The following is a 12,363-nucleotide window of genomic DNA, read 5'->3' as shown; positions in this document are numbered from 1 at the left end:
CGGTGGACCCATTGGGCTATTTCTCGTTCCAGCCAGTGCTCCACAACTGGTGTAACAAAGGCTGTGGTATGTACTATCCTGTCTGGGATGTAGCATATAAAAGATCCCTTGCTGCTAATCGAAAAGAGTAGCCCATGAAGTGGCAGCAGCGGGTTTCCTCTCTCAATATCTGCGTGATCCTTAACCACATGTCCGACGCCATATAACCATTAATAAAATGTGTTGAGTGCGTCATTAAATAAAACATTTCTTTTCTTTGCTTCTTCTGTCAGTAACGTGGAATATGTTTAGTGTAGGCAAGACCTTTAATTCCTCTAGGCACTGATTGTCATAATGCGTTCATGTAATAGCCACTGATTAAACCTTGTTGTAATAGTCACTGATTAAACCTTGTAGTAATGGTCATTGATTAAACCTTGTAGTAATAGACACTGGTTAAGGCTTGTAGTAATAGACATTGATTAAACCTTGTAGTAATATACACTGGTTAAAGCTTGTAGTACTAGACACTGGTTAAATATTGTAGTAATAGATACTGGTTAAACCTTGTAGTAATGGTCATTGATTAAACCTTGTAGTAACAGACACTGGTTAAACATTGTATTAATAGTCTCTGATTAAACCTTGTAGTAATGGTCATTGATTAAACCTTGTAGTAACAGACACTGGTTAAACATTGTAGTAATAGACACTGATTAAACCTTGTAGTAATATACTCTGGTTAAACTTTGTAGTAATAGACACTGGTTAAATATTGTAGTAATAGACTCTGATTAAACTTCAGGTTCACTGGGATACTGTGCGGTCTCTGTTATCGTCGTGGAGTGAAGAGGACGATGAGTTGTTTTCTCATCTACACCAAGTGAAACATTGGTTTAACAGGTAACTCAGTTATACGCCATCCTCCCCCCGTTCCCCCGACTGGTTTAACAGGTAACTCAGTTATATGCCACCCCACCCCTGACTGGTTTAACAGGTAACTCAGTTATACGCCATCCTCTCCCCCACCCACCCAACTGGTTTCACGGGTAACCCAGTTATAACACCCAACACCCATCCATCCATTGCTATTTGACCAGTATATCACAGACTGTACTTCACTGATGAGAAACAAATATGAGAACACATGGTGTTTGAGATCAAATTTGATCAGCTACTTAAGAGTGGATATATGCGTGTACAGAGCACAGAGCTCTGATGCTGGATTGAATGTCAGTACTGTGTTATTGACGGACTGTTACACAGTTAACTTCCGGACACTGTGGATGAGGATTTTGGTTGCTGTCCGTATGTGCTGTTCTGTATTCTCTTCTTTCTTTCCATCATGTATGTGCTGTTCTGTTTGTGGGAAAATCCATTGCTGAAACCAGCAGCCGGTATGTGTGGTCTGGGGTTTTTCTTACAGTCTGGACATATATGTACAATCTTCCAACCACTGCTGAATAGAGCAACCTACAGTCTGTAAGTATGTGGTGACTGCTTATCTGTTTCTGTTATTTATGGTTATCTCAATCTAATCTGTTCCTAATATAAACTGGCTTAAATTGATCATCAAACAAAGAATTATTTTATCAATTTGTTCAAAATTGGCACGCTTTAGTATCAAATTCCCCCAAATCTCTCTTTTATCGTATTATTAAATGTAATATTAATTAAAAAAATTACCTACTCTTGTTACCTAAGCCACTATCAATACCTATTACAAAATTGAGATTAGGTAACCATCAACTCCCTGTTGAAAAGGGCAGGTGGGAAAATAGACCACGAGAAGAAAGGAAACGTACCCTTTGTAACCAAAATGAATTAGGTGTTGAATATCATTATCTTTTTATCAGTCCATTTTTGGTCGATACTCGTAAGAAATATATTAAGTCAAAATTTTTGTTCAGGCCAAATATTTTAAAAGTTCATGAACTGTTTAATAGTAAAAGTTTGCCAGTATTAAGAAATCTATCTCAATTTGTAACTATCTTTTTTAAAATAACTTCTTAAAATTTAAATACTGTGTTGCAGGAAAATATCACATCCCTCGAGTGTTAGAAAAAAAGAAAGAAATGTTTTATTTAACGACGCACTCAACACATTTTATTTACGGTTATATGGCGTCAGACATATGGTTAAGGACCACAGAGATTTTGAGAGGAAACCTGCTGTCGCCACTACATGGGCTACTCTTTCCGATTAGCAGCAAGGGATCTTTTATTTGCGCTTCCCACAGGCAGGATAGCACAAACCATGGCCTTTGTTGAACCAGTTATGGATCACTGGTTGGTGCAAGTGGTTTACACCTACCCATTGAGCCTTGTGGAGCACTCGCTCAGGGTTTGGAGTCGGTACCTGGATTAAAAATCCCCTGCCTCGACTGGGATCTGAACCCAGTACCTACCAGCCTGTAGACTGATGGCCTAACCACGACGCCACCAAGGCCGGTCCCTCGAGTGTTAGATTTGGGGGTTTTCCTATGACAAATGTCTTCTCCGTCATGTCATATAATATGAACACTGGAGTAATAAAGTGTTTTGTTGTTGTTGTTTCTTACTGTAGTCTAAAGATAGTTTAGTAACGGTCATATAAAATGCTGATTGCTGTTATAATTGATTAGCCTGTATGGTGATTTTAGGTTTTCTTCTATCATTCATTGATGTTAGTTTATTAGAAGCCAGAGTTTGTACCCTGCTTTTTATGGAAACGTCAAGGTAAAAAGAAGCAAAAAATCCACTAAACACTTAAATAAAAAACCTTCAAGAAATTCTGTGAAAAAGAAAGCATTGAAGATAGTTAGATTTGAAAAGTAAGAATGTCAATGAATGTTAAAAACAGAACTTGCAATGAGCCGTCGATCACTGGCCAAGTGGTTGATATCCACGTCCATATTAACCCGAGTTGAAATTTCCTCGAGTGTTCCTTTCAAAGGATCTCTTTGATAAACAAGTTAAGTGCAGGAAATTGTACATTTCCTTCATAAACAAAATAAAATAGTTACCTTTGATTCACTTTTCACTTTGATTGAATTTTAGATACACTATAATACAGTTAGTTGTGTAATTGTTACAACTCAAGTGTCGGGTTTTAACTTTAACTTTTACTCTAATGGTGTGTACTGAAATACAATCCATGTTCATGGAAAGAAAGAACTGTTTTATTTAATGACACACTCACAACATGTTTACAGTTATATGGCGACAGACATGTGGTTTAGGACCACACAGATATTGAGGGAGGAAACCCACTGTCACCACATCATGGGCTACTCTTTTCGATTAGCAGCAAGGGATCTTTTATATGCACCATCCCACAGACAGGGTAGTACATACCACGGCCTTTGATATACCAGTCGCGGTGCACTGGCTGGAATGAGAAATAGCCCAATGGGCCCACTGACAGGGATCGATCCCACATCAGCCGCGCATCGAGCGAGTACTGTACCACTGGGCTACGTCCCGCCCCTTCCCTGTTCATGGAATGCATATCATACATAGTTTTCTCATGTTAATTTTTGTGATATGTTGGGGGGGTTTTTTGTTTGAGGAGGTGGTACAACATTGAGCAGAATATAGAGAAGGGTGGGAATTCATAATTCTATATTTAATTAAGATTACAATTTACAGGAGGAAAACATTCTGTATTTCAGTTTGAAATCTGTAATGCTGTTTAAAACTGAAATAAAAAATATATTTTCACGAGTTTAAAATCAAAACTCATCTTTCTCATGTTAGTTTTAACGCTATGTTTGTGGGTGGTACAACATGAGTAGAATGTAGAGGAGGTGTGGGAATTCATCATTCTTTACTAAATTAAAATTACAGGAGGAAAACATTCTGTATTTCAGTTACCTCGGTAACGCTGTGTAAAACTGAAAGAAGAAATCTATTTTCAGGAGTGTTGGATCAAAACATCTCGAGTCCATTCCTCATCATCTGCCGTCGTGGTTGTGTGCTGCAGAGTTATTTGCTGCTGTGGTTGACGGTAAACGTGTTGATGATGTCGCAGGTCTGTTGGCCAACTCTGACAACCATCACGTTGAGGTAAACATTGTTAGTACATGTATGTTGATGATGTAGCAACCATCATGTTGATGTAAACATTGTTAGTGTGTTGATGATGTAGCAGCCATCACATTGATTTAAACATTGTTTGTGTGTTGATGATGTAGCAACCATGATGGTCAGGTAAACATCGTTAGTGTGTTGATGACGTAACAACCATCACATTGATGTAAACATTGTTAGTGTGTTAATGTCACATTAAATTAATGTAAACATTGTTAGTGTGTTAATGATGTTACAACCATCATATTGATGTAGACATTGTTAGTGTGTTGATGTCACATTAAATTGATGTAAACATGTTAGTGTGTTAATGATTTATGTTGACGTAAACAGTGTGTCAGTGTGTTGATGTCACAATCATGATAGTCAGGTAAACATTGTGTTAGTGTGTTAATGGTGTAACAGCCATCTCATTGATGTAAACATGTTAGTGTGTTAATGATTGTCACGTAAACCTGTTAGTGTATTGAGGATATACATTGAGCTAACAATGTGTTGATGTGTTTGTGTTGTACATGTTTGTACATGTTGAGATAAACATTGTGTTACCATTGTGTTTGTGTTATGACCAGGTCAGTGTTTAACTTGCATATTCAGAACAAGCTGTTGATGACCATCACATTGTGATAAAGCCATTAATATTTTTGGTATAATTAAATGGTTTCGCAGATGGATTCAGCACATGGGGGGTGAGGAAAAACAACAATCCATGAGTGATTTTTCCAAACACAAGTTTTTTTAGTAGTGACATAACACAATGGTTTTATTACCGGTATAAAAATAAATTTTGACAACGTCAATTTTTGTTTAGTAATCTGCTTATCAAAATGCAGATACAGAAATGCACATTTCCATGTGCAGAAATGTGCACAATAAATCGCTACAGAATTGTTTGAATGAAAAGTCGGCCTTACACATTTTTTTCTGCTTTTCAAAGCAAAACGGAACAAGAATTTTTTTTAGTTTTTGATGTGTTATTAACTATTGTTTCTTTCCAATTTTGGCAGGTTATGGTGTCACTTTGTGAAATTCTTCTCTCATTTTTGAGTGGACTTCATACTTCAAACAAGGTATGTAACTGTTCACATAAACAATGATACTGGCTAAACAGCGCTGTGTAATAGATTGTTTATTATCATTCTTTTCATACAACTGATATATTGTATATTGCTTGGGATTGATGCCAGATATTAATATTGTCATAGCAACACATGATGACTATAGAAATTCAGTATTAAACCTTTGTTTTCTATTAATGTCTTACTTTTTTAAAGTCACTTGACATTATTCATGTAATGGGGCAGGATATAGTTTAGTGGTAAAGCTTTTGCTTGATGTGCGGTCGGTCTAGGATCGATCCTCCTCGGTGGACCCATTTGACTATTTCTCGTTCCAGCCAGTGCTTCACAACTGGTGTAAGAAAGGCAGTGGTATGTGTAACTATCCAGTCTGTGGGATGGTACATATAAAAGATCATTTGCTGCTAATCGAAAAGAGTAGCCCATAAAGTGGCGACAGCGGGTTTTCTCTCTCAATATCTGTGTGGTCCTTAACCCTATGTCTGACACCATATAACCGTTAATAAAATGTGTTGAGTATATCGTTAAATAAAACATCTCCTTCCTTCCTTCCTTTTTAAGTCACTTGACATTATTCATGTTGTAGAACATCTTTAACATCTATTGGTCTGTCCCACGTATAGTTTTTCAGACTAGTTTTTCACAATGCCTCGAGATACTGAGCTGAAATTTTGTGTATACCTTTATCATGTAGAGTTACATATTATCAAGTTTGACTTTTATTACAAAGTTATGGCCCTTGAAAAAATATTTTTGAGACCATTTGGAATCAGAGATGACAGTTTTCCAAATTTATAATTGTCTATTCAGTGATTCCGGGTTTTTTGCTGACTGTTTGTCCAAAATTTACTGTGGTCTCCATCCAAAACTTACAATATAGTTTCAGCTGATACTATGCATACAATCTTGAAAAAGGAAATCACCATTGTAGACCAGCATGCAACTATAACCCTATAGAGCTAATCTCAGTACCCAAGCATTAGTATTAAAAGGTGTGGGATGATGTAACCCAGTAGTAAAGTGCTCACTCGATGCACAGTCGGTCTGGGATCGATCCCTGTTGGTGGGCCCACTGGGCTATTTCTCGCTGCAGCCAGTGCAACACGACTGGTACATCAAAGGCCGTGGTATGTGCTATCCTGTCTATGGGATGTTGCATATAAAAGATCCCTTGCTGCTAATCTAAAAGAGTAGCCTATGAAGTGGCGACAGCGGGTTTCCTCCCTCAGTGTCTGTGTGGGCCTTAACCATATGTCCGACGCCATATAACTGTAAATAAAATGTGTTGAGTGCGTCATTAAATAAACCATTTCCTTCTAAGATTAAAATGTCTGGATTTTTTTGTGTAACACACATGTTTTCATATCTGGTGAAATTCTTGTATGACAATCTGTTATGCACTGGATACCCGATAGTCATGAATGTACCTGACTAGTAGAACAATCATATGAAATACGGTTTTATTTTCAGAAAAACAATGAAAATGTCACTTTAAGACAGATGTTTGTGAAGATACTGTCACGTCATCCAGGCATATTATCCGACATTCTGAATGAAAACAAAGAGATTGACCTAGTTAGCAGGTCAATGGCAACTCACACTGCTAGTGGTCATACTCTACTTGGGTAGGTTTCTTAAATGTTTAAGTCACACAGCTAGAAGTCATACTCTACTCGGGTAGGTTTCTTAAATGTTCCAACTCAAACTGCTAAAAGTCGCACTCTACTCCGGTTTCTTAGTGTAACAAATTACATTCCAGGAATAAAAGCCTATTTATTTCTAGAGTTAGCTGATAAAGTTTAATCAGTGATTGGCTTGTGAATAAAAACTGACAATTCTCTCGTCCTCACTCCCTCTTCCCTCCCTCCCTCTCTCCCTCTCTTTCTCTCTCACTCTCTCTCTCTCTCTCTCTCTCTCTCTCTTTCTCACACTCCCTCCCTCTCTCCCTCTCTCCCTCCCTCTCCCTCCCTCCCTCTCTCTCTCTCTCTCTCTCTCTCTCTCTCTCTCTCTCTCTCTCTCTCTCTCTCTCTCTCTCTCTCTCTCTCTCTCGCACGAGTGAAAATGTAGGCAGCCATGGTCTCTGTGGCATCTCCTAGTTCACACTGTGTAGTCAGTATTTTCTATTGGGTGTGAGTGACGGCCACTGTCTATTAGTCGTGTTATTGGTTGACAGGTAGATAAATAATGTGATGTGAAATATAAAAGAGCTGTGATTGGGTGACTGGGCATGCTCTGACTCTTCTAGTTTAACATGATGTAAAAACCTACTTGAGTGAATGTTTGCTAAAATAATTGAAAATGTCCAAAAGTAATTTATTTAAAAAAAAATTATCATAATAATTGTCCTCGTGAATTCTTGGAACTTTATATTATTTGTTTAGGTTCCAATGTAGCAAATATAACATTTACAGGGATTTATCCAGGCATACTGTGAACATAGGCCCCTTCCCAAAAGAATATGGTACTAAAAATTCCCAATTTCTATGGCATCTATGCTAAAAAGTCACAATATATATATATTTAATATATGTCTGTTGTACATAAATTCATATACGGTAGTGTACTGCATCATTCAGTGGCCAGGTTCGGGATGTAGCCCAGTGGTAAAGCGCTCGCTTGATGCGTGGTCGGGTTTGGATCGATCCCCATCGGTGGCCCCATTGGGCTATTTCTCATTCCAGCCAGTGCACCACGACTGGTGTAACAAAGGCTGTGGTATGTACTATCCTGTCTGTGGGATGGTGCATATAAATGTAGTAGTGTTAATATAAAGTGCTCCTACTGGCAGTAGCTAGTGGGAATTTCCCTATTAGCTCAGTTGGTAGAGCGCTGGACTCTCGTACTGAGAGTCTGTGTTTCAAATACCCTAAGTGGAAGTTGATTTTTATCTGTTACATAAAGATCCTTTGCTGCTAATCGAAAAGAGTAGCCCATGAAGTGGTGACAGAGGGTTTCCTCTCTCTATATATCTGTGTGGTCCTTAACCATATATCTGACGCCATATAACCGTAAATAAAATGTGTTGAGTGTGTCATTAAATAAAACAGTTCCTTCCTTTCTTCCTTCATGCTGTGGCCTGAAAAAAATATTCCAAGTATGATTTACTCTCATTAATTTTCCCATCAGACATGGCACTCTGGCAAACACTCCTGGGTAAATCTCTGATTTATACAAGGAACTTCACCAGTTTGTATTTGTGAACAGTTCTCAATTTTCAAAAAGTGGGATGGTTTTTTTTTTAAACAAGTATTTTTGTATTTATTTTATTTCTGTCTATTTGCAGACTCCTTGCTCTGCTAGACACTCAGCATGAGATGGACATATTCAAACATGAGTCAAACTTAAAATGTGTGGTACACATCTTTCAACAAGTCTGTGTCAGATTCGAAACTGGAGCTTCTGAAGTTACTAACAGGACTACACAGGTTTGTTTGAGAAAACAGTCGTGAGCTTCTCTTTTTTTTTTGTGGAGAGCATTTCAAAGAGTATACAAGGGCAATTTCATGGGAATGGTTGCAAAAAAGAGTCTCAACATGGTGAAAAAAATTAAATGAAATTTTGTGATGAAAATTGTTTGTGAATTTAAAGTACATACATGTATATACAGAAACCAGAAATTGTACGAATTGAAGTTTTAAACAGTTTAGTGTTATGTGGGATTTTCCCCAAGAACCGGCAATTAAACGAAATTTTGTGATGAAAATTGATTGTGAATTTAAAGTACATATATACAAGTACAGAAACCAGAATTGTATGAATTGAAGTTTAAACAGTTTTGTGTTATGTGGCATTTTCCCCAAGAACCAGCTGATATAGCTTATTTGACTGCTTGATGTATTGATTGGGCTAGTTAAAAACAAACCAAACACTTTATTTCTAATTAATTGTTTAAGAGTGGTTAAATATTTTGTGGGCACATTCATCTATTAAAGTTAGGAAAATGCTGTGTTGCTGACATAAACTGTGCTAACACCAAATTAAACATTAATGTCAATTGTTCCATACATAGTTTGACCATTGTCGTTTCAGCCCATCTCTTTGACAGAGGTGATGTCCCATGCAGAGTTCATCAGAAAGATCCTGCTCAGAGTTCCTCTGCCCTGTCTGTATACACTAGATAAGGTGAGATACTCTGCCCTGTTTTATACACTAGATAAGTTGAGTTCCTCTGCCCTGTTTTATACCCTGGATAAGGTGAGTTCCTCTGCCCTGTTTGTATTCACTGGATAAGGCGAGTCCCTCTGCCCTGTTTGTATTCACTGGATAAGGTGAGTCCCTCTGCCCTGTCTGTATACCCTGGATAATGTGAGTCCTCTACCCTGTTTGTATACACTGGATAAGGTCAGTTACTCTGCCCTGTTTGTATATCATGGATAATGTGAGTTTCTCTACCCTGTTTGTATACACTGGATACGGTGAGTTACTCTGCCCTGTTTGTATATCATGGATAATGTGAGTCCTCTACCCTGTTTGTATACACTGGATACGGTGAGTTACTCTGCCCTGTGTCTATTCCCTGGATAAGGTGAGTGCATACATTCAAGCCAGTTACTGTGTATAATGAATGCTGTAATTTAAAATTTTAATTTCTTGAAGTCAATTTTTAGTTTTAATCATTGATTAAAGCAACTCTTTATTTTTTAGGTTGTAAAAGTTTGTTATAATTAACTGTTGAAGAAATGCCATAAATACTAGATCTCTTTGGTGTGTATTGTTAGTAAATATTTTAACTCTTTGGCTTGTATTGTTGATAAATATATAATATTGTAAACACAGAACTATACATTTACCTGTACATTATATATTTGAAACCAATTTGGAAAATTATCATCGAAAGGCTTGTGATATATATAAAAAAAAAAAAATTCTCTGCTACTGACAATTCTATTGCACAAAAAGCTTGAAATAGCCTCACTGAAATATTCTTATTTATTTATTTTTATTTTAGAGTTCCTTACTGTCTTGTGGGTTTGACATCAAACTAACTGTTGATAGAAGACTTGCCTCAGGTCACTGACCTCAGAACTTGTGTTGCTGCTTGACAGACCCAAAGTAACTGATGTTTAAGACTTGCCTCTGGTCACTGGTCCAAAGTAACTGATGTTTAAGACTTGCCTTTGGTCACTGGTCCAAAGTAACTGATGTTTAAGACTCGCCTCTGGTCACTGACCCAAAGTAACTGATGTTTAAGACTTGCCTCTGGTCACTGACCCAAAGTAACTGATGTTTAAGACTTGCCTCTGGTCACTGGTCCAAAGTAACTGATGTTTAAGACTCGCCTCTGGTCACTGACCCAAAGTAACTGATGTTTAAGACTCGCCTCTGGTCACTGAACCAAAGTAACTGATGTTTAAGACTTGACTCTGGTTACTGGCCTAAAGTAACTGATGCTTAAGACTTGACTTAGGTCACTGACACAAAGTAACTGATGTTTTAGACTCGCCTCTGGTCACTGACCCAAAGTAACTCATGTTTTAGACTCGCCTCTGGTCACTGAACCAAAGTAACTGATGTTTAAGACTTGACTCTGGTTACTGGCCCAAAGTAACTCATGTTTAAGACTTGACTCTGGTCACTGACACAAAGTAACTGATGTTTAAGATTCGACTCTGGTCACTGACACAAAGTAACTGATGTTTAAGACTTGACTCTGGTTACTGACCCAAAGTAACATGTTTAAGACTTGACTCTGGTTACTGACCCAGAGTAACTGATGTTTAAGACTTGCCTCAGGTCACTGATCCAAATTACCAGATGTTTAAGTCTTGCCTCAAGTCACTGACCCAAAGTAGCTGATGTTTAAGTCTTGCCTCTGGTTACTGACCCAAAGTAACTGATGTTTAAGACTTGACTCTGGTTACTGGCCCAAAGTAACTGATGTTTAAGACTTGACTCTGGTCACTGACACAAAGTAACTGATGTTTAAGATTCGACTCTGGTCACTGACACAAAGTAACTGATGTTTAAGACTTGACTCTGGTTACTGACCCAAAGTAACATGTTTAAGACTTGACTCTGGTTACTGACCCAGAGTAACTGATGTTTAAGACTTGCCTCAGGTCACTGATCCAAATTACCAGATGTTTAAGTCTTGCCTCAAGTCACTGACCCAAAGTAGCTGATGTTTAAGTCTTGCCTCTGGTTACTGACCCAAAGTAACTGATGTTTAAGACTTGACTCTGGTCACTGACCCAAAGTAACATGTTTAAGACTTGACTCTGGTCACTGAACCAGAGTAACTGATGTTTAAGACTTGCCTCAGGTCACTGACCCAAATTACCAGATGTTTAAGTCTTGCCTCAAGTCACTGACCCAAAGTAACTGATGTTTAAGACCTGCCTCAGGTCACTGACCCAAATTACTTGATGTTTAAGGCTTGCCTCAAGTCACTGACCCAAAGTAATTGATGTTTAAGACTTGCCTCTGGTTACTGACCCAGAGTAACTGATGTTTAAGCCTTGCCTCTGGTCACTGACCCATACCAAGTATCTGTTAGTGCTACACTTGATTCAGTCATTTGTGTATTTACCCTTGTTTCACACCCAATATAATTGAATAGCCCATGTATTTGTTTGTGTTGGGAGAACATTAAACATTCATCCATTCATGATTCAAGGCGGGACGTAACCTAGTGATAAAGCATTCACCTGACATGCTGCCTGTCTAGGATCAATTCCTGTCAGTGGGCCTAATGCCTATTGTCACTAATTTAGCAGTTTTACTTTTAGAAATACATTTACTTAAAATATATGTATTCTGTTTGTTCTGTGGATCCGTTGAGGAAATAGCAATTACTAACTGCCAAAATTCATTGTAAAGAGGTTTAGTTATTAATGTTATGCTTTCTTCTCTAGCATTCCCACGTTTTATTTCCTTTTCTCGAAGAATGTTACAATTTCAGACAGATCATGTCCATGTCATGCTGACTATAAATATTGTATCTTTGTAAAATGCTGGGAGAGGCCTGTTGGCCAATCCCAAAACTGTTTATTTTTACAGCAATAAATATATTTAAACCACATGAAGAAAGCCTTTAAAAAGAACTGATTCTGGTATATACTGTATCTGTTTTGACACATTTGTAATGAAGAAACACAATTGATATCTATGCAATACCTTTATTTCACAACTAGATTTCTGTATTTATACTGAGGCATAAATAACGCAATGGGTATTTCACTGATATTTTTTTTATAGAAATAGTATGTCATCTATATTAGGAATGCAGACAAATG

General features: G+C 37.6%; 1 protein-coding gene across 1 annotated transcript in view; it reads left to right on the top strand.

Annotated features, from left to right (window-relative positions):
• LOC121388718 (Fanconi anemia group A protein-like) overlaps positions 1–12,149 on the top strand; it is an 82,943-nt gene extending 70,794 nt beyond the window's left edge. The window contains exons 33-39 of the mRNA XM_041520186.1: positions 785–882; positions 3,878–4,025; positions 5,057–5,119; positions 6,599–6,753; positions 8,412–8,553; positions 9,158–9,250; positions 10,077–12,149. Of these exons, the coding sequence (XP_041376120.1) occupies positions 785–882; positions 3,878–4,025; positions 5,057–5,119; positions 6,599–6,753; positions 8,412–8,553; positions 9,158–9,250; positions 10,077–10,145 (768 nt within the window). The 3' untranslated portion in view covers positions 10,146–12,149. The remainder of the gene's footprint in view (positions 1–784; positions 883–3,877; positions 4,026–5,056; positions 5,120–6,598; positions 6,754–8,411; positions 8,554–9,157; positions 9,251–10,076) is intronic.
• Positions 12,150–12,363: the final 214 nt, after the last annotated feature.

This window comes from Gigantopelta aegis, chromosome 14 (genome assembly GCF_016097555.1).
Source record: "Gigantopelta aegis isolate Gae_Host chromosome 14, Gae_host_genome, whole genome shotgun sequence".
In the NCBI taxonomy this organism is placed as follows: Eukaryota; Metazoa; Mollusca; class Gastropoda; order Neomphalida; family Peltospiridae; genus Gigantopelta; species Gigantopelta aegis.
The sequence above is the reverse complement of the archived record's forward strand: the minus strand, read 5'-3'. Positions and strand labels throughout refer to the sequence as shown.